This window comes from Lagenorhynchus albirostris, chromosome 19 (genome assembly GCF_949774975.1).
Source record: "Lagenorhynchus albirostris chromosome 19, mLagAlb1.1, whole genome shotgun sequence".
NCBI lineage: Eukaryota > Metazoa > Chordata > Mammalia > Artiodactyla > Delphinidae > Lagenorhynchus > Lagenorhynchus albirostris.
This window is the reverse complement of record NC_083113.1, coordinates 4,108,330-4,134,703: the sequence shown is the minus strand read 5'-3', so window position 1 is coordinate 4,134,703 and position 26,374 is coordinate 4,108,330. Positions and strand designations below refer to the sequence as shown.

The 26,374-nt window shown below is 59.8% G+C and overlaps 1 protein-coding gene across 6 annotated transcripts; it reads right to left on the bottom strand.

Annotated features, from left to right (window-relative positions):
- Window positions 1-1,538: 1,538 nt before the first annotated feature.
- Window positions 1,539-25,414, bottom strand: ZNF787 (zinc finger protein 787). Of its 6 annotated transcripts, none has more exons than XM_060130173.1 (4): window positions 25,246-25,414; window positions 19,338-19,427; window positions 11,535-11,623; window positions 1,539-3,289 (listed from the first exon to the last, which is right to left on the bottom strand). In XM_060130173.1, exons 3-4 carry the CDS (start codon window positions 11,611-11,613, stop codon window positions 2,223-2,225), a joined length of 1,146 nt encoding a protein of 381 aa, XP_059986156.1. In that variant the 5' UTR covers window positions 11,614-11,623; window positions 19,338-19,427; window positions 25,246-25,414; the 3' UTR covers window positions 1,539-2,222. The 6 variants fall into 6 exon arrangements, with proteins under 6 accessions (XP_059986156.1, XP_059986158.1, XP_059986157.1 ...); XM_060130175.1 differs by lacking the exon at window positions 19,338-19,427 and adding an exon at window positions 10,106-10,203; XM_060130174.1 differs by lacking the exon at window positions 25,246-25,414 and adding an exon at window positions 20,236-20,338.
- Between the last annotated feature and the right edge of the window lie 960 nt (window positions 25,415-26,374).

Here is a 26,374-nt window from a genome sequence, read left to right as displayed (position 1 = left end):
GCCCAGAATCTTTCTTGCCCCAGGGGTAGGGAGAGAATGACTCAACCCAAGCCCTTACTTCAACCCAAGTGACGGGGCATGTCCCTTCCACCCACCAGGCACGACTCCTCCCTCCCTCCCTCCCCCACCTCCGGAAGCGCCCAAGGGCAGCGCTGGATGAGAGGGAAGGGACTGCGGGCAACGGGCAATGTGTTCTTAGCCTTTGTTTACCCAAGCCCGCTCTGGACAAACAACAGAGTCACCCCTCCCTCCTTTGGAGGGGTCTGAGATCTCAAACTGAACGGCCTCAACCAACTTCCAAGTGAGGCGATGGCCACTTGAGAACAGGGTTCTCTGACCTACGATCGCACCCAAGATGTTCTAATATATCCTCCTGGGGAGTCACGTCTCTGCCCACCAGATGGCCATCCGTGACCTTGGTTTTGAGCCCCTGGTTCACCAGGTGAGAACCTGAGGCCCTGAGGTGGGTGGGGGCAGGATCTGCTCAAGGGCAGCAAAGCACCAGGGGGAGATTCAGGGCTCAAGGTAGAAACCCCCCTTCCTCCTTTAGCTCCCCTTCTGCTGGTAAACTCTCTCTTTCTGCAGAGGTAAAAGGAACGTTGAGTCCAGCCACGGCGTTTGGCCAGGCTGGAAATAACCCCTGAAGATCCCGGGGACGTGGTCCCCAGGACTCCAGCTGAGGGTCCCAGGACACTGGAATTGGCATCATTGGGCCCCACCCTGAGGACTGACCTGCTAGCAGTCCTCAACGTCCCAGGACTGCTGCGATGATGCTGCAGGACCAGGTCCATCTGGCAAGTAGCACAGCGCCTAGAACACAAGAAACACCAGAAAGCAACTGCCCACCCTTGTCTTCCCGCCAGACCCCTGGCTGGCTTCTCCAGTGGGGCCCTGGGGGCAGGCAGGTATCCACCCACCCACCAGAGTCCATCTCCCGCCTCTAGGATAGTTTTGTTGCTAGGAAGCAGTGGCAGGCCAGGGACACTTCCAGCCTCCTCTGCAGTGACATGTGACCCCGTGACTGTCCCCTGCTCCCCCGATGGGATCTGAGCAGGGGGACACAGGTGCAACGTCCAGGCCAAGTCTTCCAAGAAGCTGGATGCAGGAAGGGGCTGCAGGGGCTGGGGGAGGACGCCCAGACGGGAGCATGGGCTCATTTACTGCGTGGGGGGAGGCTGCCCTCCACTGTGAGGTGAGGCACGGCCTGTGCAACTCCCACCTGCACCTCCAGACGGTGAGATTCCTTTCAAAAGCAGCAGTGGGTGGGCCTTACTCTGAACAACCGCCCCAGTTCCTCACAGGCCTGCCCATCCTCCAGCCTGGATACTTGACGGCCACTCCGCTGGGGCCCAGAACCCGCTGCCAGTGACCTGGCCGGTCACTCTTCCAGGACAACCGCCCAGTCTGCACCCGGGCGCGAGTGCGGGCCGAGCCGGCAGCCTCTCCACGGGCCTGGCCCGTGGTCAGTACCCCCTCAGCAGCAACTGCCCGGTGCGGAGCCCTCCGTTTACCCGAACTCAAGAAACACGCACAGCAGGGACAATTGGATAGTGCGATTTATTGCCCCCCGCACCCCTCCTCCAACCGTCCCCAGGCCTGGGATGAGACGGGAACCCGTTTTCTGCGGGGTGCGCCTGGGACAGGGGCTAGTTCCGCTCCAGCACTTCTCTGCTACCCCAGATCCAGGAGGGGGAGGAAGGACTAGGGCGAGGAAAGAGGATGGGACCCGCGAAGAAGAAAGAAAATAATAGGTAGGCGGGGTCAGGAAGGGGATATGATTATAAAGAAAATTCTAAAAGGGAAAAGGACCCCTCTTTCCCTTCCCTCTCTGGGGCCCCTCCGAGTGGAAAGGTCCCAATGTTCGCCATCTTCTCAACACCCCCCGTTGGTGGGGAAGAGAAAGAGGGAAAATGGTCTTTCGCTCGTGGGTTTTGTCGTATCTTGGTCTCTCTAGTTCTCACACGTCTTGATTCGGGCTCGGCCGAGAACCTACAAGGGTCAGGCCAGGCCGAGGGCCGGGCGCGGGGAGGGGCCAGGCGGCCCGGTGAGCGTCCCCAGTGTCCCGCCCCAGGCCCGCCGCACCTCTCAGGCCGCGGGAGGGGAGGGGGTAGAGCGCGCCGCCGGTCCGGGGCAGCCCTCTGTCCGTTTCTCCCCGGGTCTCTGGGTCCTGCGCCGTCGTCCCCGCCAAGCCCGAGGGGCCCTGCCCCCCCGGGCCCCCGCCCCTACCGGCCCTCCCCGCCACGGCACTCGCTGCACCGCCCGCCCGCCGCCTCCTCGTCGTCGTCGTCCTCCCCGCCTGCCCGGTAGTAGCTCTGTCCGCAGCGGCTGCAGACGGAGGGCGCGCCCACGGCGTGGACCTTCTTGTGTCTCCGCAGCGCCGCGCCCTGCACGAAGCCCTCGCCGCACTCCACGCAGATGTGCGCGGGCTCCTCTCCCCCCGCCGCCCCGAGCCCGTCCCCGTGCTGGGCGCGCTGGTGGGCCAGCAGCCCGGCCCCGTGCCCGAAGCCCTTCCCGCACTCCACGCACACGTACGGCTTGGGGGCCGGGGCGCGCCGCGAGCGGGGTCCCGGCGCCTTGGTCCCCGTGCCCGCCATGGCTGCGGCCGCCGCAGCCCCCTCGCCCGGCGCGCCCACCACGATGATCCCCTCGCCGTCGCCCACCGGGATGGCGATCTCGCCGTCCGCCGCCGCCGCCTCCTCGGGTGCCTTGGCCCGGCGCACGCTGGCCGCCAGCACCTTGGCCGCCACGCCAGGCCCCGACAGCTCCGGGTGCAGCCGCAGGTGGCGCGCCAGGCTCTTGGGCTGGCTGAAGCCGCGGCCGCAGCGCGGGCACACGAAGGGCTTGAGGCCGCTGTGCGAGCGCCGGTGCTTGGCCAGGCTCTTGCTCTGCGTGAAGCTGCGGCCGCAGTCGGGGCAGGCGTAGGGCTTCTCCCCCGTGTGGATGCGCTGGTGCTGCATGAGGTTGGAGCTCCAGCTGAAGCGCTTGCCGCACTCGGAGCAGGCGTAGGGCTTCTCGCCCGTGTGGATGCGCCGGTGCTGCACCAGGTGCGAGCTCTGCGAGAAGGTCTTGCCGCAGTCGCTGCAGGCATTGGGCCGCTCGCCCGTGTGCGTGCGCTGGTGCCGCGTCAGCTTGGACCAGTGGCTGAAGCTCTTGCCGCATTCGTTGCAGATGTAGGGGGCGGGCGGCCGCGGCCGGGGCGGGGGACCAGCCGGGGGCGCCGACTGGGGCGGGGACAGCTTGGTTGGGGGCCAGCTGGGGACGTCATCGTCATCCATGATGAGGATGTCCACTGGAAGGCAAGAGGGGAGAGGAGGGAGTCAGAGAGGCTACGTGCGAGGGCGGCCTGGGGCCCCTCCACCTGCTGCTCTGCGTGCCCCCGGGAACCTCGCTCACCTGTGCGCCCTCCCAGGCTTCCCTGTAACGGGGGCGGTGGCAGAACCTCCCTCAGAGGGCAATTGGGCCCTGCCAGTGCGGAGCCCTCCTCACGGACCTGGCCCTGGTCAGACGTCCCTCCCATCGGTCCCCTTCCCCTCACCCCTCCTAGTGTCTGTCCTCAGGGCATCGAACACGCCCCGGCATTTTACTAAACATTCATTACCCATCCCTTAGGACTCTTCCTTCCTTCACGGCCGTTTCCCCAGCATCTAGAACAATGCCCGGGACTTAGTAGGGACGCCAGAAATGTCTGCTAAAGGAAACAACAGAAACCAACGGGGGTACGGGATGGAGGTCTAGGGAAGGCTCCTAGTAAAGAATGCCTCCCGAAGCCCAGGCCCCAGGCTGGGGGCCAGCAGAGTGCGTCCCCTCCAGACCGGAAGGCAGCCGCAGCGCGGTTTCCACCTTTGCCCAGGGACAAGGGCTTGCAGCACCCTGTGGGTGTACAAGCGGGAAATGATGGTGTCACATCTGGGCTCTCGGAAGATAATCCTGGCTGCGGGTGGAGAAGAGAGAAGAGCAAGGGGTCACCGGACTGGTTAATGGGATCACAGGCCGCATGGAAGTCCTGACCCTCCATTAACTGGGAGTGCAACCTCCAAACACTGCAGCCTCTATTACAGACTTCCTCACCCTGGTCCCTGGGTTTGTAGGTACTGTATGCCCAGTGCAAACAATAAAGGAGCGTGGGGCCTTGGTCCTGGCGTCTGCAAACTGAGGACACCACCACGGGCCATCTGCCCAACAAAGCCTCTAATACAATTACGCCGCGCCTGGCCTGAGCGGCCGGCCTCCCGGGAGAGACGAGAGCCTGCCCCTCCCCGCAGCCTGCCCAGCTCTCCGAGACTGTTCTGTGTGCACGCTTGGCCTGCTCTGTGTGCACCCTTGGCGACATTTGCCTTCCCTGTCCGGCTTGGGCCTGAGTTACAGAATGGAGGTGGGGCACGTGCTCAAGCGCGGACTCGTGCCTGGGTTCCGGCCCCGCCCCCTGATCACAGCCCCGCCCTCCCGCCCCTGGCCCCGCCCCTAGGTGCACCGCGAAGGTGTCTTTCAAAGATGAATCCTATTATAACCTACCAAACATTGTTTTCCCTCTCCCTCTCACTAGCCTGCAAGCCCACAAGGACAGTGGCCCGATCCCTGTGTTCCAGCACCTGGCCGGGAACAAAGTGCTCCAACTGTCCTGAGACAGTGGTCCCATGCACTTCATAAGCATCCATGCGTTTAAGTCTTGTAAGGTGGGCTCCATGGAACTCGGGTCTTTACAGGTGAGAACACCAAGGCACCAGGAAGATGAACCACCGCCCAAGGCTACACGGCCTGGGAGCAGCAAAGCAGTATCTGCACGGGTAGTCTGGGTCCCAAGACCGCCTGTACTGGAAAGGGTAATGGGATATAGAATCATATATGGAGCAGGAAAAAAAAAAAATCCAGGTAGGAAGTCTGGGCCGGGTGGGGGCCGCTTTTCAAGAGATGACACAGGGCCCACTTTGGTGTCAACATAAATCAAGAAGTGGCATCATGGGGATTCCCTGGCCATCCAGTGGTTAGGACTCCAGGCGTCCACTGCCACGGGCCCCAGTTCGATCCCTGGTTAGGGAACTAAGATCCCGCAAGCCACCAGGCACAGCCAAAAGAAAGAAAAAGCAAGAGAGTCATAAGCACATTATGTGGAGATATTCAAGAATAAAAAAGTGAACCTTGGGGAGCTGTCTGCCTCTGAGCAGTGTGTCCGGGCAGCAGGGGTGGACTGGGCTGGGCTGGAAAGGAGACTTGCTCTTTGCGGGAAATGAGCCGCACCACCTGACCCATAGCAAGTATTCTGCACTCCTTTGATTGAAATAAACGTCTTGTTTTCAAAGTTGTCAAGAAAGTTTGACAATATGCCGCCTGACTCAGCGATGAAGAGTATTTACAATCATGATGACAGGAACTGAACACAGCCCATCTGAACTTGTGAAACACCTGTAACTCAATCCGGGGCCCTGGATGCGGGTTGCGGGGGGGGCGGTTGGCGAGGGGCCGACCACCCGTCCAGGTCCAGAAACAGAGAAGGCCCGAGGAGCCGGCTGGGCAGTGAGGTGCGTGCAGCGGGTGCAGGCTTCCTCTGTAGCCTTGGGCTACGTGACTCTTCTCTCCGCTGCTGCGTTCTGTTTCCCCCACTCACTACTTTTTAAGCAGGTGTTAAGCTGTTAAATGGAAAAGGGTCTAATCATTTCGGGAGGCGGGGTTCTCTCTCAACCTTCGGATTCCTGGCCCCCCCTGCGAGTGTGCAGGGACCGGCGCTCTCCAAGCAGCGGGCGGCTCTCAGGCACACCAGAGTCTGAGTCTGCACCCCTCCAGGTCAGGCTGGAAGTCAGCGGCTTCCCTCTGGGCCGCCTTCCTCATGGGGGCAACTTCACTGCCGCACAAACGTCATCTTTAAAAGGATGCAAGAATTCCCGGAAAGCGGAGAGGACAGCGACCAGCATGAAGGGCTCACTCAATCAAAAGCACAGAAATGACGAGTGATCGTCATTCCCGAAGGGAAGGGGAGGGGTGTCCCAGGCTCCAGGTCCCGTCATCCCACAGCAACTGTCAGGGTCCTTCTCTCGCTGAAGGAGGGCTCAGCTCCGGCTCCTGCGCTCTGGGCCCAGGAGGGGTCCTGCCGCCCACGCAGCTTCCCGCCCCAGGGTGGATCCTCCCAAGCAGACCTTCTGGGGAAGGGCAGGACCTGCGGCTTTACCGGATGTTAACCTTTTTCCCCTAAAACACACGACATGCAGAGCCCGGAATGCAGAGCTGACCACAATCAATGCAGAAAGACAAATGCCCCGTCAAGATACAGGTCTTGGCCACCCACCGGGAGTCCCTCCGTGCCCTTCCCAAGCTCACCCCCTCTCAACCCCAAATATAACCACCATCCTGACCTGTGCAGTAATCGTTCTCTTGCATTTCTGTACGGTTGTCACCCAACTGCAACATCCCAGACAGTTCGGTCCGTTACTTTTTCAGTATGTCTTTTTTTTTTTTTTTTTTTTCCGGTATGTGGGCCTCTCACCGCCGCGGCCTCTCCCGTTGCGCGGAGCACAGGCTCCGGACGCGCAGGCTCAGCGGCCATGGCTCACGGGCCCAGCCGCTCCGCGGCATGTGGGATCCTCCCGGACCGGGGCATGAACCCACGTCCCCTGCATCGGCAGGCGGACTCTCAACCACTGCGCCACCAGGGAAGCCCTACTTCAGTATGTCTTTAAGTCTCCTGTAAGACACGACTTCCTCCATCTCTTGCTTTTCCTTACGATTTTCCTTTTAAGAAGCGGAGCCCTAAGGCCAGTTGGACCCTTGCTGACTGCATGCTCCTAGTGCCTTGCATCTGCTGCCGGTTAGCAGCTGGCTCACCCAGCCCCGCCGGCCCCTGAAGTCATTCTGAAGGTGCAATCCTGTTCTTTCACTGAAGGCACCCGATATCTCGTGTTTCTCTTTTTGTGATATCAAGGGCCACCGATGCTCAACGCTTAGGTCTGCTGATTCGTCGAGGGGTGCAAAATGGGGCTGCCCTGTGGTTTCTCCTGCGTTTAGGAGCTGGAATAGCTTTTAGAGACTCTACATCATCTGTTGGTTGGTATCCAGTGGTAAATTTCATGTGGTTATGGCAGGATGAATCTCATTTCCCCTTACCTGCCCAGTTTTCCAGGTTACAAACTGGTTCCCTACCACCCTCCAAGGTAACCACATAGTCTTTCCTTTCTTAACATCATTAGGAGATCACGGATTTAAATATATCCGGTAGGCTGCACTGCCTGCCATCTTCAGCGCGTGGGAGCCTCAAGTGAGCTCCGAGTCCTCTGGACGGGACCCAGGTGGTCTTTGACAGATTCTCTGCCATCCAGCCTAACAAGGGGCTACAGGTTCATCCATACTTCCCACCCCAAACCTGCAACTGGCCGTTTCTCCAAGGGACTCTGGTTTCTTTTCGTGGGAAACAATTTCAAAACCAAAATGTGGAAATGATCTTCACTTTTTTTTTTTTAAGATAAAATTCCTGTGACTTCTGATACTTCCCATACAAATTCAGGCCAAAAGGCTTTTATGCGGTCTTTTCTAGGACATCTGCATCTCTGTTCCTCACTAGGGGAGAGAGGACTTGACTAGCCCATAATTGCTTATTTGCTGAACCCACATCACACAGCTTCAAGATAAGCATTCTAACTTGAATGGTTAGAATCACCCCCACCACTGCCAGGTACCATTCCTGAGAAATCAGGTGAACTATTCCTGTTCCCCTCACTGATTTCACAGCCAGACCTCCGCCGCCTGAGCCCTCGTGGAGCCTGCCCCGGCTCAGCGCCCATCTCTCTGGCCACGGCGGCTGCGCAAGGCTCACTTGCCCGCAGACTCCTCGGGAAGGCCCCACGACAACCCTGTTTGCTCAGCTCCTGCTGGCTGAGGTCATCTGCGCCCTTCCAACGTGAAAGGCAGTCTTCCTGAATACGATTCTTAGCTCTACCTTTTCTTCCCCTGAGAATCATAAATATGACTCCATTTTCTCCTGGCATAAAGCATTGCTGGCAAAGTCTGACAGCAATCCCACCTACTTTGCCTTGTAAGTCATTTGCTCTTTTTGCCTAGGTGCCCCAAAGGATTTGCTTCTTCCTTTAAAGCCCAGTGACTTGAATAGAATATGCCTTGTTCATCCGAGCTGATATTCTCAGATCTGTGATTTGTTCCTTCAATACCTAACGTTGACATTTCAGGAATGTTTTCTGGACTCGTAGTTTTTACCATTATATTCCTTTGGATTTCTTCTTCAAAGGGCTTTCTTTACCTAACTTCAGTACCTGTTTTTTTTTTTTTTTTTACTCTGCCTTAATCTTTACTCATTTCTTTTTGATTTTAAAATGGTCCTCTTTTTCACCTTCGATTTTTCTTAAGGAACAATGTGTTATTTTTATTCAGTCTCGAATTCCTCCTACTTCACTTTGAAATTAATTTGACTCTGTTTCTAATTCTCTGCTGAGTTCTGCCCCCTGGGCTGAGCTGTTCTGATCTTGCACTTCCAGGGGCCGTCATCTCCTGGCCACTCTGAACAATCCTGACCTGTCTGCAGGTGTATCTCTGACCACCCTCCCTGTCTGTGGAGATACTATTTGCCCCTCTTCTTTTTTATTCTAATAGCTTCCTGGGGGGTGGAAGCAAGAGGACTGAACTCACCATTTTCCAGTTTCGCTCATTTCTGTGGTCAGTCTCCCTGAACTTCTGGGAGGCTACACTCTGGACAGCGTTTCTGGCTCCTCAGGGCTCCCTCTTCCGAGTGCAGGGCTGCCTGCTCTGCGGCCACCCCTGATTTTATCTGGACCTTCCCTTCTCCCTTGTGGCCAATGACAGGGGTCCCACTCGATCCTGAACCCCCTCCTGACGGGCTCTGCTCTGCGTGGGTCCTGCCAGGGCAGGGCACTTTACCTGGGTAAAGAAAGCCATGGGCCCCAGCAGCCCCGCGCTCCCTGCTCCTGGTCTGGACAGAACCCCTCCAGCTTCAGTTGCTGGCCGCAGCGTGACCAGCCCCAAGTCCTCCGGTGAACCCCCGAGGGCTACCTGGGGCGTCCTCCCCTCCTGCCCCTGCTAACACCACACTGCCCCGGCTGCTGGCTTGTCCCCATCCAGCTGTATTTTGGGGCTTTGCACCTAAGGTGTGCTGCCAGTGTGACCCGGGAACATGGGTTTTGCCCACAGGCAGTTGCTGTGTTTTTACGTGGGTCTGCTGTCATCCGGCTCAGACGTGGCATTTGCGGTGAACTCTGCGGGGTCATTCTGGAGGGCACTGAGATGTGAGAGGCGGGCGTGAGAGCGGGAGGCCGGGACCCTGTCCCTGGTGGGTGATTTCCAACACACCAGCTGAAGACTCTTTCCCACCTCAGAATTGGGATGTCTCTTTATTATTCATTTTTGGATGGCTTCTCTTTCTGAACACCCTGTAGCTAAGGCCCCAGGCCGAGCCTGGACAGCTCTCGCACCTGCTGGGGTCAGTGCGCCAGTGAGGCAGCGCAACAGACTCTGGCTGCAGCCTACGGACAGTCCAGGCCCCAGGCCCCTTCCACTGGCTCCTGGCTGCCTCGTCACCCTGGGCGGTGGCCTGGCCTCTCTCTGCCCAGCACCCTCTGATCAGCACCCCGAGCTCGAAGGGTGTGAGGATTCCATGAAAGGGCCTGCCCGAGGTGGCTGGCCTCAAGCTCGGGGCACACAGGAAGCGCTCACAGCCCTGCTCACGGACCCCTCGTCCCGACCCAACAGGGAAACAGCCTACAGGGGCTACCGCCAGCCCAAGCCTCCTGCTCCTGCGTCCAGGCATCAGCTGGGGGTGGGGGGTGGGGTCTCAGGGCAGGGGTCCGGCCCTGTCCCATCACAGGAGGCTGCCACAGAGGTAGGACCCAACAGGGCAGGCCCAGAACCAGGGGACGCACGGCAGCTTGGAGGCATCCGGGCCACACGGCTTACAAGCTGAGCGAAGGGGTGTCACGCAGTTGGGGGTACCACGCAGGGAGGGGCCGGAGCAGACTTGCAACAGACTCCGGTGGGGTGTTGGGTCGGGGACAGCAGGCCGGACAAAGGGGATATGAGAACCCACTTGTGCTTTGTAGAGGTTTCCTCAAGAGAATGGGTTAGTGGACGGAGTGTAAAATTAAAACCACCTTACTTCAAGGCAAACATGCATTTTGGAGACAGCTGGGGACACCTTCACACACTGGGCAACGCTTCGTCAGGTGAGATGAGCGTTTGTTATTGCTGGAGAATCTGTAGGTGAAATGATACAATATCTGGGATTTTCTTTAAAATTCTCCAGAAGAAAAAGCAGGCACAACCAGGGAAAAGACCGCAAAGTACTGCTCACCGCTAAGGCTAGGCAGTGGGAAGTGCAATCACCACACTATCGATGTTTGCAATTTCCAGCATGAAACAGACTGTAAAATTAATTTTAAAAAGGCTAAAAGACAGGGAAAGGAGGAAGGGGCAGGCCCGGCAGCATGAAATGGGGAAGGATGGGCCGTGCGCCCTCCTGCTGGGTGGTGGAGGGTCCGCGCCCCACGTGCCATGTGCCCTGAAATCTGTTTCCTCTTGTGTAACCACGGCTGCCCGGAGCCAGCCCAAGGAGCTTCCCTCACCCCCTCAGTGGATCTTAGAACTAGATCAGGCGAAGGGGCTCGAGTGCTTTATGCAATCTGTCCCCAGCCCGCCCAGGCCCTCGTAACCTCTCTTGGACGACTATGACATGCGGGCACCGGGATCATGACCTCAGAGCCTGTTCTATAAATAAGGTGGTCGCGCCCATTCACTTCCACGCTGCAGGGGCACAAGGCCTACAATGCCGAAAACACCTCCCCTCTGCCCCCTCACAGCAAGAAATGCTGGCTGACCCCGTCCAAAACGCACGAGGATGGGATGCCCGCACGAAGACGCATCAAAAGCAGCATGAAAAAGAGCTCATACTTTATTTCTCAGGTGCCCTGCATGAAAACCCCCAGAAACGGGGAGTACATCTTCACCAGAGGGCAAGGGGTGAGGCCGTGAAGGGGCCAGCGGGGCCAGGTGGGGTCTCAGCAAGCAAAGCCTAGTCCCCGAGGGCTCCAAGATGAGTTTTATTCAACCCAAATAACGCTTTGTCAAACAAAACATGTGGCCAATATTTAAAGAGTGACAGATAAAACCCCAGAAAGATACAAGCCCCATAAAAACCCAGACACCCAGCTGTCCCTCAGGATGGTCACTGGCCCTGCTCTGTGAGCCTGCCGCTCCCCACGCATCACAGTTTGTCCCCAGCTCTCCACGTCCTGGCCCACCGGTATGTGGGCCTGCCACCCTGGTCTAAAGAGCATCCCGCCCAGGAGGTCCAAGGGGCCACCTAGAAACGGTGCCGAGCACCCAGCGAGGGGAGGGGGCAGCCCCCAGGGGCTCCCAGCTGGGAGGGAACTCGGAGACTCTACACAGGCCCGGGAGGCAGCCTGGCTGAGCCCCCAGAGGAAGGATGGTGAGCCCCGAGCCACGGGAGGGGAAGGGGAGACAAAGGAAGCGAGGGTCCAGGGAAGGGTGAGGGACCAGCTGGGAAGAACTCCTCAAGGCCGCCTCACCTGGGTTCTCATGGCTGGCCATCTGCTGGTCCTCAGAATCCAACGGCCCCGGAGACCACGCCTCTTCCCGCAGCTCCATGTCTGGGTCCCTGTTAGAAGGGGACGAGACAGAGGACAGAGTTTACAGGACGCCAGACTGGACGGAGGGCCCCGGGGTGGGGGGACAGGTGCTATGTGGGCTCCAAGCGCCCGGCTCAGGCCCAGCAGACAGGAGGTGCGTGGCGGCGGGGACTTGAGGGCCAAGGGAGAGATGGCCCTCTGCTCCCCCACTGGACAGGGGTCCAGCCCGAGGCCACACGCAACCTAGGTGAGGAGGAAGTGCTCCGGCTGCGGCCACCTGGCCCAGCTCCACCGCTGACCAGCTGGGGCCGGGGCAAGAGACCCCCTCCACCCCCCCACGCGGTTTCCTCACCAGGAAGATGGAGGACAGCCCGACACATGGGTCGTGAAGTCCACGCGAGACAAGTACAGACGGAGCTCTCACCCCAAGCAAGGGAACCCTAAATCCACTCCAGGCCAGGGCCCATCCCACCAATCAAGGCCAGAAGGGCTCCCCTGCCAGGCCCGTCCTAAGGCCTCTCCCTGGACCAGGATGAGGCAAACCCCACTGAGACGTGACAGTGTGTGACAGGGAGACAGGTGACGCGGGCACTGAGCGTCTGAGCAGCTCACAGTCTGAGGTCTGCTTCCAGACATGGGCCAGCCAAGCAAAACTCCACACCAGGCCTGGACACAGCGACGATGGACCCTCTGGGGACCTGCACAGGAGGAGCGCCGGCCGCTCTGGTCCCAGCCCCTGGCCACCACTCGCCCTAACCCTGGACGTTTCTTATGAATGGCACCACACAGCACGTGGCCTCTGGCGTCTGGCTTCTCTCGCTGAGTGGCACGCTCTCAAGGCTCACCCACGGAGCAGCGTGTCAAAATTTCCTTCCTTTTCACGGCTGAGTAATGCTCCCCTGCAGGGACAGACCACGTGTTGTTTGTTTCTCTGTTCTTTGGATGACAGACAGAGCCTGGGTGTTTCCCCTTTGGCTAAAGTGAGCACGGCTGCTGTGGACACTGGCGTGCACGTCCCTCACATACTGTGTGGCCTGCCTCCAGAGCCCACACTTCCACTCCCCGCCGCTGCCCGGGGCAACGCCACAGCAGAATCTGGCCCTCGGGGCGCCACAGCTCAGCCTTCATCCCCTTCCCGCTCTGGCCCCTGCAGGGTGGGCAGGGCAGGCAGGGCAGGAGCTGCCAGGCCTGGTCTCCAGGCTGTGCAGAGGTGTGGAGCCGGCAGGGGTCTGCCTGCGTCTTGGACTCAGTGTGCAGGGCGGGGAGGTGTGGGCAGGCACCCAGCCCCGGCAGCGGAGCCTGGTACTGGGGCCACGGCATTCCGGTCCCCTCTGGGCCCTGCTCCTTGGTGTGACATCCCTCTCCAGCAGGACGCTGGCAGGCAGGCAAGCCTTCTGACAAGAAGGGGCACACCGACTGGGACCCGGGGCGGCGCCTCGGTTCCTCCTCTCGTGTTCAGGCCCCTTCAGGTGCAAACCAAGGCCCGTCTGTCTGCATGCACACAGCTCAGAGAACCTCTCCCCACACAGTCCTTCTGTCCCCCACTCCAGCTGGGGGACCGGGCATCTGGGAACGGAGCCATCCAGCCCCAAGCATCACACCCCCTGGCACAACAAGCCTGACCCATTTCTCTTGACTCCCCCAGTAACAAGGGGCTCACCACCATCCAGGCACGGAAAGGAGCCCGTTCCATGGCCCGCCCCTCAGTAACCTCTGCTGACATCTGCCAGAAGCTCAGAGAACTGGCCTGTTTAACCGGCCTGTTTAGTTAAGTAATAAACACACGCGGCTGTGCCGAGCAAGTCGCTCACAAGCCCCCAGGTACTGTTCTCAGTGGTTGATGCAACCCTCTGGGCAGAGGCGACCGTCACCCCCAGCCGTGAGGATTCCGAGGCAGGGGCGGCAGAGCCGGGCGTGAAGGCAGACCGTCCCAGCTCCAAGTCTGTGCCCAGAACCAGCGGAGCTGCCGCTCAGGGTCTGGGCCTGGCTCTCCCAAGCGCTCACTCACGGAGTCCTGAGACCAGGAGACGGGCAGTAACCGGAGAGGCCAGGCCTGCCGCAGAGCTCGCGGGCCAGGAGGGAAGGCGGGCCCAGGTCCCACAGTCAGACGCAGCCCTACATTAACCTGCGCCCAAGTGCCCCACGTGACCACCACCCCCACCCCCCGGGTCAGGGCACAGAGGTGGAAGCGCCCAGGAGCAGAGGAGGGACACAGGCCGCGTGGCTCACCCGCTCCACCATCCTGATGCTCAACAAATGGTCACAAGGACTCTAAGAGCAGGGGCGCAATCCAAGGGCAAGACAAGCCAGGAGGCCAGGGAGGGAGACGCCCCTCAAAGAGGTCTGTCGGGGCCTGGGCCACCTCTGGGCGGAGCTGCCCAAGCACCCCCTGGACCCGGCAGTGAGCAGACTGTCGGGACACGAAGAGGGAGACACCCCCACTAAGCACGCAAGAATTGCCGAAATCTGACGAGAAGGTGGGAGCCTGAACCAGGCAGCTCATGGGAATGGAGCCAGTGGCAAGAGGTGAGGCCGGTGGTGAGGCGGACAAGCTCTGGTTGGAGGCCACGGCAGGGCTGATGACAAAACCAAGGCAGCTTCCCGTCACTGTATCTGGGACGCAGCGGGGCCGGATCCCGGGTCCCCTGCAGCAACAGCAGGGAGCACCTGGACAGCAGCCAGGAGTTACTCAGCGCTGGTGGTGCGGGACTCAGGGCTGAGACGACTCCCAGGACCCTGGCAGCCAGGGGACAAAGGAGGACGCTGCCCTGCCTCCCTCCCGGGCCCACGGCCTCGCTGAAGGTCACGGGGCAGGGGATGTACCCGGCCTCCAGGGCCCTGCCGAGACCCTCCAGGGGCCCCACGACAGCGCCAGGCACAGACATGTGCTGCCAACGGGTGGGTGACAGGCCAACTAACAGAGCAGAGGCTCGAGGGACGGAACGCAGTGCACCCCAAATCCGACCCCCACGACCACCCCCCTTCTAGGACCCACTGCAGGAAGTGGTGAGACCCATACCAGAAGGACAGACCGGCCCTCGGACCCATCGGGTGATGAGGGCCCAGTCAGGTGATGCCGCTGTGGAGCTCACGGCCCCTGCCCGGGGAAGCCCACTTCATAAGCTAATCTGCGGGGAAAACCCAAACCTCGGAAAATGCTTCCTGCAGGGTCTGCCACAGCAAGATTTAGAACAGGGTAAGAACCGGAAAGAACCCGCCAGCCCCGTGGTGGGAGAAAGTGTAATAAGATCACAGACCATGGGAAGCGAGTCTACGGACATCTCACAGCCTCTGAAACAACGCTGTAAAGTGGCCGCCCCGCCCCCGCCCCCCCAGCCAATAACAGGAAGAGCCACCTTAACATTTTCTTCTCCTTTACCTTCACCTTCTCAATTTTTTTTACATTAATGGATAATTCCTTGTGTAACGAGGGGAAAAGACTAAAGGTTGGCTTCTTTCTGGTGACAAGGCCTATGTATCACAACAGGGAAATCGGGGTGTTGGGGAGGGAGAACTGCGTGGGCCCTCAGATCACAGGTAAACGTGCAAGCTGCGCGGCGGGCGGGTGTGCCGGTAGGGCAGCCGCCGTGAGGAGAGCCTGGCACGTCCTGATAACGACGGGGTCACTGTGTGACCCCAGGACCCCACTCCTAAGTGTTATTCACAGCAGTGCTGTGTGTGACAGCCAACAAGGCGTGCCAACTCCAACGCCCCGGGAAGCAGCCAGCACACAAGGCCACTCAGCGCGGCTCGGGGATGTGAACCGTCCGGGCCGAGATGAGCGGCTGCCAGCCTGGGGGTGGGCGGGGAGGGATCGCGCACTGGCACGGGGTTTGTGGAGCGAGGAAAATGTTCTGGAATCAGGCAGTGGTGATGGTTGCACAACTCTGTGACGGTATTAAAAAACCACTAAACTGTACACTTTACGAGGGCGAACTTTGCAACATGTGACTTATATCTCAATTAAAAAGTAAAAAGACCTAAGAATTCGTACGGGGCCCTCTTATTCAAACCCCAGCAACAACAGAAACACACAAGAGAAAGAAAAGGAAGAGAGGCCAAGGGCTCGGGGGCTGAGGAGGTGGGACGGACAGAGGCCGCTCCTCTGTGGCTTCTGGGTTGAAACTCATTTGCCAGGAGGTTATCATGTGCTGCCACTGGAACAATCACATCTAAGTCAATAAAGCAGGGACTTCCCGGCCTCGAGCGTCCACCTCAGGCCAGCTTCCTGCAGCGACAGGGCCTGGGCTGGCCTCCATCCTCCTTCCAGGGAACCCACAGGCTCTGGGGGAAGGGACGGAGGACAGGGAGGTGACAGCGGCCAGCCCTGCACCAGAGATTTCCCTGCACCCAGAGGTGCTTACTGAGCACCGGGAGCCACGCTGCCCAGAACAAGGCAGTGAGGGAACCAACACCCCGATTTCCATGGTGGGAAGAGCCAGCAGGAAAGTGAGGCTGGGCATGGAGGGGAAGGGGCTGCTCTTGAACCAGGACGTGAGATGCAGAACTTCCACCTTGATAGGCTGCTTTACCACACTGATGACCCCGAATTCAGGGCAGTCGGAAAACAGCAGGTGCAACAAGGACGCTCTGAACGCACCTTCTCCCCCGAAAGCAGGGGGCACGTGAAAGTGCCCTCCCGGCTCCAGGAAGAAGAAACATCCCGAGAGAGACCTGCTAAAATGACCTTCCTTCCTGCAACCCCCCGGGTCCCGCGGTTACTCCCCACCACGGCACCTGCTCACCCTGGTGTATAAGGAGCACTCCGGCGATTTTCTCCTGAGGGCTCCCAAGCTCACGGAAATAAAATTCGTATGCTTTTCTCCTGTTAATCCGCCTTAGTCAGTCCAGCCGGAAGCCCTAGGAGGGCAGAGGAAAATCCTACACCCCCTACAGACTGCCAAAGGCCCCTCCATGGGCCAGACTGGAGCCAAGACGGGATAACGTAAGGGAGGGTCCGTACACAATGACCCTCCTGGGAGCTGCCCTCCAACCAAGAACGGTTCTCACGGGGTTTAAATGGTCACACGTTAACTGGTATGTAGGTGTCAACATATACCCTCAACGTGGCCTCTTGGTCTGTAAGCCCTCAAACGTTTACTCTCTGGCTCATTAAGGAGAGTTTGCTGACCCAGATGCGAAGGAATGATGGATGCCAGGATTTAGGGGAAAGCGTCCCAGGCCAAGCAGACACACAGGAAAGGCCTGGCAGGGACAGGATAGGTGGGCCTGAGGGAGGCTGAGCCCTGGATGGTGGAATGGAGGGCGGGAAGGGGCAGGTGGGTGCCTGCAGGGGCCACAGCAGGGCCACCAGTGGTGAGGGAGCCCAGCGCATGGGGGTCAATACTCTGTGGTCGCCGCCCTGAGACTACTGCTAATCTTATCTCGGGATCCGTGTTTTGCACAGGAGGTCCTACGGGGGCCTGGGCAGAAGCCAGGCCTGCACCCTAAGGGCAACCCTGTACCTGGGGGAATGCGACACGAAATACCAAGTTAAAAACACCCTGACAGGCTGAGAGACCTCGGAAGAAAGGGAAAAGCTTTTTTCTTGCTTTTTGCCCAAGGGGCTCACCTCTTCATTTCATGCCAGGCCCTGAAAACGACGGAGCCAGCCCTGCCCTGGGGTAGTAGATGAGGCACTAGAGGCAGAGGGGCCAGAGCAGGGCCGTGCAGGCCCAGCCAGGCGTCTGCATGGTACTCCAGACACGCAGGAAGCCCTGACTAGGCAGAACTTTACTACGAGGCCCTAGAAAGAGGCAGCTTCTCTCGATGACTTCTGGGGGTTCGGCAGGGGCCCCCACTGGCGCTGCTGGTCAGGGGTGCCTGGTGCAGGGCACACCTGGGGACTCGGGGACAGTCCGCTCTGCATTTCGGTTTCAGCCCTGAGCAGAGGGAGGTTACACCACCCACCAGGGAGACTGAAAACCAGCCACGAGGTGAGAACACCCCGGCATCTCCTCTGTCTCCGCAGAAAAGGCCCCGGCGGCGGTGCTGCCCTGGCTCCTGGCACGGAGGCTGGAGCCTGGTGCCTCGGCCACTCCACTCTGTGACCCTGCACATGCGGCCCAGCCTCTCTGGGCCTCGGCTGCCGCCCCCGTGCAACAGGGACCAGCAGGTACCCCTGGAGCTGAGTGAGAGGTCAGGAAGCGCGTGCTGGGGGGCCAACCGCAATCCTGGTGAAGAGCCGAGGGCGTTCACTAAACCATCCTACCCAGGTCACTCCCTCCCCCGTCCAGCCAGTCACTCATGCGCTCATCCACTCACGCAGCTGTTGGGCCCTCTTGTCCTGATCCGGGGGGCTTGGGGTCCTGCCCCAGGACCTCAGAGGGGAGCGGCCAGAGCTGAGGGCCTCGGGCAGCCCCTAAGCTAGCTGCTCTCAGGACCCGGGCGGCTCTCTGGGGGAGAAGGGGCAATTCCCGCAGCCAGCCTGACTGTGGACTCTGATAGCCCGGGAGGCCAAAAGCAGAGGGTCCTACTCTCCCCCAGACCCCCAAACGCTCAACAGTACCAGCCCAGCCTCACCCTGCTCAGACCCCCGCTCTGCAGAGACGAAGACACGCCCCTGCTGGGGCCTTGAGCGATTCAATTAGCGCTGGCTATTAAGTGCAAGACAAATTATCGTTATTATTGTTGTTATTAGATCCCGCCCACCTCCTCTGGATGCCTGCCCACCAATTACCCAGCTCTTTCTTCTGCTGCCAATCTCACCTCGTCCTCCTCCCCCAGCTCTGCTTGCCGGCGGCTCCCTGCTCCCCCTGTCCTCGCTCTCCGCCCCAGACCCTCCCGAGGGCCCACTCACTTGTCCCCTCACCCCGCGTGCCTCTCTCTCCTCTCCAGCTGCTTTCCCTCCACTGTCGGGGCTGAGCTGTGACCCCCACCTCCTCCCCCGCCATCCTCCAACCGCCACTCCCACAACCTTCTGGTCACCAAATCCAGTGGCTACTTCTCAGCCTTGACCCCGGGGACAGTAGGCAGCACCATCGTGTGCACACACGCTCCCTCCCTTCCCGGAGCTCCCTCCCCGCTCCCTCTCCCCTGCCTGCCATCCTCACCACCCTCCTCTCCCAACTCCCACCTCCCACCCCCCGGGGGCCCACACTCCTGCCAAACACCCCTCCAGAGTCCATTCCCCACACCACGGACCAATTCATCTTTTCAAGGCACTCAGTTCAAATAAGCAGCTAAAAACGGGCAAAGGATCAGAAGAGAGGTTTCTCCAAAGACAGCATGCTGTTAAGTACATGAAAAGATGCTCAACATCATCAGCCCTCAGGGAAACGCTCATCAAAACCACAGAGGGACCCCACTGTACACCCACTGGGACGGACATAATAAAAACAGAAAACACAAGTGTTGGCGAGGGTGTGGAGAAGTTGGAACCCTCGTGCATTGCTGCTGAGACTGTGAAATGGTGCAGCCACTGTGGAAAAGAGATTAGCAGCTCCTCAAAAGGTTAAACACAGAATTACAGTATAATCCAGCAACTCCACTTCTGGCCACGTACCCAAGAGAAATGAAAACATGTCCGCCCCAAAATTTATACACACGTGTTCACAGAAGCATAAATCACAACAGCCAGAAAGTGGAGACAACCCAAACCCCCATCACCGGGTGAATGGACGCACAAACGTGGTCCATCTGTAGCTGGAGTATTACTCAGCCAGGAAAAGGAAGCACTGACCAGTGCTGCGTCACAGATGGACCTCGGCAGACACAGACCACGTGGTGTGTGATTCCACTCACGTGAAAAGTCCAGGACAGGCAAATCCAGTCAGAACACAGACCAGGGGTTCTCAGAGGCTCCGGCCCGGGGGACACGAGTGGGTACACAACCTTTTAGGGGATGATGAGAAAGTCCTAAAATCAGCGTGGTGATGGTTGCACATCCCTGTGAATACGTTAACTGTATACTTTAAGTAAGTGAACTGTACAACATGGGAATTACATCACAATGAAACCGTTACTTTTGTTTTTTCAGGTAGCTCAGTTCACATCACTCCCCTGCCTGAACCACCTCCAACATGTGTCCGCTGCACTCAGTCCAAAATCCAGACTCCTCTGCAGGTCCTGCAGGGCCCCATCGGCCCCAGTCACCCTTGCAAACTCACTTCCTCCTCCAGCCCCTCACTCCCACCTCCCACCCAGGCCTCCTCTTTCCCGCCAGAGAGCCTGGCCCAGTCCTCCACCTGCCTGGCCCCTTCTCACCTTTCAAGGGTCTGCTCAAATGTCAAATCCCTAGCCCAACAAGCCCCGCCGACATCCCAGCGCAGGGCCTACTTCCCTCCAAGGCTGCCACCACCCACCACTGTTTGGGATGGCCCTCCTCATCTCCAGCATCCGCTCCTGTGCACGCCAGCTCCCTGCAGGTGAGTGGGCTGGAGCTCTCAGACCACCGACTCAACAGGGCCGCCTCAGCCCCTCAGCCCCTCTTCAGCCCTCCCTGGATGGTAGGTGCCCCCCAGTACCCCCAGGGCTGCAGGCACACCCCTACATCTCCCATCTAGCTCCTTCCTCACTTCCCTTTTCTGTAGGCTTCTTCACCCCTCACTCCAGGCCTGAAGACCCGGTCTGTTCCCTCCTCTGCATCTGTCTGGGCCCCCCGGGCCCCCAAGGTGGTCCGGGAGCCCTCCCCACGTCAGACCTGTGGTTTGAATGTTGGGGGAATGTCTCTGTGATGCCATCAGGATCTTGCACCCCTTTTTTGGTGGCAACTGTCCGTGTTTTCTCCATGGATTGACCACTTAGATGTTTTCTGTCTGGTCTGGGGCCAGCTGGGCAGACCACTCTTCCCTACAAGGATTCCAGCATGCTTAGACACACAGGGTTGAGCGAGGTCCTGAGGCTCCCCCTCCAGTTTCCTTCTGTCTCTCTGCTTCCTCCCCCTTTCCTTCAATTAGGCTGCCTCCTGCTAAGTCTATTACACTGCTTTACTTCCCACACCTGGCCTCTCTCAGGTCCTTTGAAGCCCTTCCCAGGGGCTCAGCAGGGCCGGGCTGGCTCAGAAAAGAGTGAGCTCAGGGTAGACACGCACAGCCCCAGTCACCACTCCGCATCTGCTCCACGAGAGACAGAAGTTTCTGGAACTCCTAGAACCCTGACCTACTGTTACGGCCGCAGGCCCACCCAGGAGTAGAGGGGAGCACTGCAGCCTCTGCCCCGTCCCAGCCACCGGCCACCACCTAGTGCTTCTAGAGCTTCCGAAACATTTGTGACCACTCCTGATTCTTAAATGTTGGTGAGCAACTGAAAATTGTTTAAACAAACAAAATACTCTTCAGGACAAAAACAAACAAAAAACAAAAACCAGAACTGCACCTATGGGGCATCTCATGTTCTGTCACCCCTCAATCAGGCCAACGGGCCAGACTCCCCATCCTCCAGGTGAGCATGGACTCTCCCAACCTGGCAATCTGTGCGATCTGCACGGTGCTTCCTTCCACCTTGCCCACCCGCCTTCCCCCTGTAGATCTGCTACCAGAGCCCAGCAAAAACAGCACCTCCTCCGGAAATCCTTCCCAGACTTCTCCCTTCCCTCAGCTCAACTGTCCCCTCTTATCAAATAAGACCAATTCGCAGGACTTCCCTGGTGGTGCGGTGGTTAAGAATCTGCCTGCCAGTGCAGGGGACACAGGTTCAAGCCCTGGTCCGGGAAGATCCCACATGCCGCGGAGCAACTAAGCCCGTGCGTGATAACTACTGAGCCTGCACTCTAGAGCCCGTGAGCCACAACTATTGAGCCCACGTGGCACAACTACTGAAGCCCGTGTGCCTAGAGCCTGTGCTCTGCAACAAGAGAAGCCACCACAATGAGAAGCCCGCGCACCACAACGAAGAGTAACCTCCGCTCACCGCAACTAGAGAAGGCCCGCGCGCAGCAACAAAGACGCAATGCAGCCAAAAATAAATAATTAATTTTTTCAAAAAAATGGCCAGCTCGCACTCATCAAGCACAGGCTACTCACTGCAGACCGCGCACAGGGTGCAGCAGGTACATAATCTTGATCCCCCACCACCACCAAGAGACGAGAGGCCGTCCTCTCCGGGCAGGAGGGCAGGCTGCCGGGGTTGGGATCGGCCTCACCACCCACCGCCTAGGGCAGCTGCTTCACCCCGTGTCTCCTCTTCGTGGGCTTGGCGTCAAGATCAGACGAGATGACGCGCTCCACAAGGAGCCAGGTGCCCGGTACTGCCTAGTAAGCGTGAACCAGGAGTTTAAAGCGCAGTTCAGACAAGTTCACTGGCTGACCCAACGCCACAGAGCCACAGGGCAGAAGGGCCAAGGTGAAACCAGCGTGCCAGACTCCAAGGCACTTCTTCCCCTTCCACCGAGGACAGGGGCACCTGCTCCCCTTATTTCCACGAGTACAGATGCAGCCTATGTCCCTGGGAGGATCTCCCCGGCTTACTCACCCCTGCGTGTCCCCCACGCAGCCCTGGAGGACTGCGACCTCCCAGCAGACCCTGCACACAGAGCCCCACGGGGCCACAACTTTCTGGCCGGCCTGACCCTGAGCCTCAAGGCTGGGGCCACGTCTGATGCGTCTTTAGGTCCCCAGAAACATTCATTACCAGGCTGCCCACACGGGACTCCTCATTCGGCATGAGAGAGCCCAGAGACCAGGCAGACGGAGCCAGGGAAAGCCCGCCAAGGCAGGCCCAGGAGCAGCCCAGGGCCCTCCCCGCCAGCCCCTCACCCCAAGCTCTGCTGGCTGGCTGTACAGTGGGGTGAGGCAACGGCTCTCTCTGCTCCTACGACAGGGCTGCTGACCCTACTAGCATGACAACAGAACTCCCCTACCTGTCTCATAGGTTAGTGAGGCCTCCTGACACCTGCATCTCAGCACACACTGCCCGTGTCCTCACCACCTGTGAAAGGCACACCTGAAATGAGGGGCTGGGTCTCAGAATCCCCTGAGCCAGCGGCCCCGCCTGTACGAATCTTCACGATAGCTGCCCCACCGAAAGGGGATCCCCGAGTCCCCAAACCAACTAATGACACCTAAGAGACCTCCTTCAGAACAGCCTTTGTCTCCCCCAGGTCCCAAGCCTGGCCAAAAGAAGCTGACGCAGGCGGTGGCATCATGGGAAAGGGCCAGGCTCTGGATTCACACAGACCCATGCTCCGGTGCTGCCGTGGCGCCTGGGACTCAGTCCCCCCCAGAGTGGGGTGACCACCCCATCCCAGGGCCTCCGAGGGCTCAGGACACTGAGTACCGGGCACAGGGCCAGCCGCCTGCCTAGGGCTCAGCCAGTGTCGTCAGATCTGCAGTCTGTCTCCACCAGGAGGCCAGGGCCAGAGCTGAGTCCCTGGGGGCAGTGCCCGGCACGTGCCTCGGCAGGCAGGAGACCTCAAGCAGCACTGTGGGACAGCCAGACAGGGTTAGGGGGCTATGGGCCTCATCTGAGCACAGATGCCCAGAGATCTGTGTGCCCAGGAGTGACCACCAAAGAGCACAGGGCAGCCAGGCAGTCGCTGGAGGCCATGGAGCAAGATTACCTCTGCCTGCCCAGAACTCACCAACCTCCTCCCCGGAGTCCCAGAGTCCTCTTGGCCAATTCCTCTGTCTTTCAAGACTCGGAACACGCCATCTCCCCAGACATCCTTCCCTGACCAGAATGCCCTCCCTCTGGGTTCCTCTAGCTCCCAGGGCCATCCTGGCAAATTCCCGAGCCTTGGGCTTCCATGCACGTGCCTCCCGCCAGGGCTCTGAGCTGCTCCAGGACAGGAAGTGCTGCCCAGCCGAGTGACCCTCCTCTCCCACCCCACCGCAGAGCACTGCACCAGGACCACCGCTGTGTCCAAGGGCCCAGCACAGGGCGGGGCCTGGGCAGCAGCTTTGATGGACCAGGCTTATCCAGCGAACGGTTGACTGTGCTCTCCATCTTAAGGGACTGAGGAGGAAACTGAGCCTGGGAAAGGGGAAGTGGCATGTCCAAGGTCACAGGGCTGGAAGAGACGGAGCCAGAGCCTGGCCTAGGAATGCCTGGCCCCAGAGGCCTGTCCACATGCTTTACACCCACTTTTATGAGATTTGCTTTGGCTCTAAGAGGAAAGCGTTAAGAATCTTCCTGCCAAGATCAATACTATTATTATTATCCCTGTTTCACTCAAGTAGAAACTGAGAAATTACTTGTGCCGCAAGGTCACAAAGGTGATGAACGGTGAAGTTAGGACTTGAAAGCAAGTCAGTCTGACCCCAGAGCCCCGGGCTAACACACTACAGTGCTGCTCCTCGGCCCAGCATGGTGCTAAGCCCTCCCTGTTCTCTAGCTCTGCTGGGTGGTGGTCAGACCTGGATGACTTCCAGGAGGAAAAGGGCTAATACAAGAGATAACATTAGAAGGAATCTGATCTCAATGTTCTCTGTGGCTGAGGCAGGAGGACAAAGGAGACTACAGCAGAGACAGGTAGGTGAATGCCAGCTGCATTTAGCCAAAGAGGCTTACAGTCTTAGGAGATAAGCCAGGATCAACAGCAACTGTGCTTCCCCAGAAGCGAGGCCAGACCCAGCTCCTAGCTGGATCCTCAGCATTGCCCAACGTAGGGCCGGGCACCAGGAACCACACGGAAAACCCAAACCAAGTCAGTCCTTTCCTAAAACGCTGACTGCCCCTCTGGATTGGGCTGGGTGGGGTGTCTTCCCTGGCTCCCTCGGCCCCCTGGATGAGGACGGGGGTGGAGAGGGGAGGAGAGGGGCACGGACCTCTGTCCAGGTCTCTACCCGCTCCCTCAGGGACCTTGTTCATCTCCCTGTCCTTGGTGCCAAGCATTGGTAACGGCTCTGTAACAGCCTCTGTCCACACTCGCTGTGGCTCACTTTTCCGACTGATCACGCCATCCCAAGCTTGCCCGACCCCGCGGGACCGAAGGGCACTCATTTCCACGAACTGGGGTGTCCCCCTTTACGGCGGAGACTGGGAGCTGGGGTTCAGGGGCGCGGTTCGGCGCCCGGGAGGCCTCGGGATGGCCATCGGGCCTGGCCACCGTCCTTGCCCTGCCCCGCGGGCCACGCAGTGCCTGACCTTGGCCCATCACTTCCCCTCTGACGCACGCGCTTCCTGCCCGCCGCCCGCGCAGGGGCGAATGAATGAGCCTCCCGCCGGCCGGAAAGCCCGTAATTATCGGCCGGATCAAAGGCCGCACGCAGCCCGCCCGGGACGACAGCGGGACCGAGTTCCTTTGAAAGGGGGAAGGAATGGGGGCAGGCCGGGGGCCACGACGGGCCCCCCGGGGCCGCCGTTTCCGGTCAGGCAAGCTGGGCCCGCGCGGCCGCCTCCCCCACCGGGGCCTCAACTTCCCCCGGGAGTCGCCACCGCTTCCGGCCACGACCGGCCAGGGAAGCTAGGGAGGACGCGTTCGCCCGAGCCTCCGGCCCGGCGCGCGCTCCCGCCTCGGGCGCGCTCCTGGGAGCGGCGCACGCGCACTCCCCAAGCGCGTTCCCCGCAGCCCCTCCCGGTGCCCCCGCCCCGCCCCGCGTCACCGGCCGCGCGCCCACTCACGCCCCCCCAGCGGCGCGCACGCGCACTCGCCCGCCCAGTCGCGCTCGCCTCCCGCCTCCCCGCCCGCCCCCCCGGCCGCAGCCCGGCGCCCTGAGGCGCGCGCCCACCCGGCCCCCGGCGCATGCCCCCCGCCCCCGCGCCCTCCCCTCACCTCCTCGGTCCCGGGGCCGCCGCGCCGCACTCCTCCTCCTCTCTCCTCCCTCGCGGATGGTGGCAGCGGCGGCAGCGGCGACTCAGACCCTGGGGTCAGGGGGACGGGCGCCCAGGCCGGAAGTGACCTTCCTGGCCGCTTCCGCCCGCGCCGCTCCCCCCTCCCCTTCCCACCCCACCTCCAGCCTCCACCCCGTCCTCGCCGCTCTAGGAAGGCGAGCCCGGCAACCCCTAGCTGCCGACCCCCCCCCCAGCTAAATGGTGCGAAGCGGGCGCCCCAGGGAGCCACTTCCGGATGCGTCTAGGACAAGGGTCCTCCGTCCACGCTCTATGGCGCCGCGCTCTGAGGGGCTTCGGGCCCCGCCCCCTTCCAGGACAGGAGGCCCGGGCTCGGCCCGTTAGGCGGAGACTTCCGGGTGTCTAGGGAGGTGCCCCCCGCCCCCACGCCGGGCTCTCGCGCCTGCGCATTCGGCTCCCGGCGCTAGCCCGGGACGGGAGGCGTTCGTGAGGACGGCAGCTAGGGCGGCTCATGCCACCCATGGTCCTCCTGTCGTCTCTATCGTTGTAACCCCTTACCTGCCGACGCCGCTCTCAGCGGTTGGAGCCCGCGTGCCCGGAGCGGTCCCTCGTCTGCCACGCTGGTCCTTTCTTTACTGGACTGAGCACTTCAGGCGCCGCCCGGCGTCGACGTCCATCTCTTGAGCCTGTGTCCTCCTTTCTAAAATAACATTGCACGCCTGCCTCCAAGGGCTTTTAGATACATTTAAGTCCTATTGAGTACCCAGTCCAGTTTTGCAGATACGAGGAACAGAGAGATCAAGGCTCTTGGCGAAAGTCACACAACCGAGAATGCAGAGCCTGGGCTCGAACCCGTGGAGTCTGGCTCCAAATTCTTGCATTGACCCGTGCCTGTGCAAACTACCTCCTGTAACAATTTTTTTTTAATTAATTTTTGCTGGAGTATAGTTGCTTTACAATGTTGTGTTAGTTTCTGCTGTACCGCAAAGTAAATCAGCTATACGTATAGATATATCCCCTCTTTTTTGGATTTCCTTCCCATTTAGGTCACCACAGAGCATTGAGTAGAGTTCCCTGAGCTATACAGTAGGTTCTCATTAGTTATCTATTTT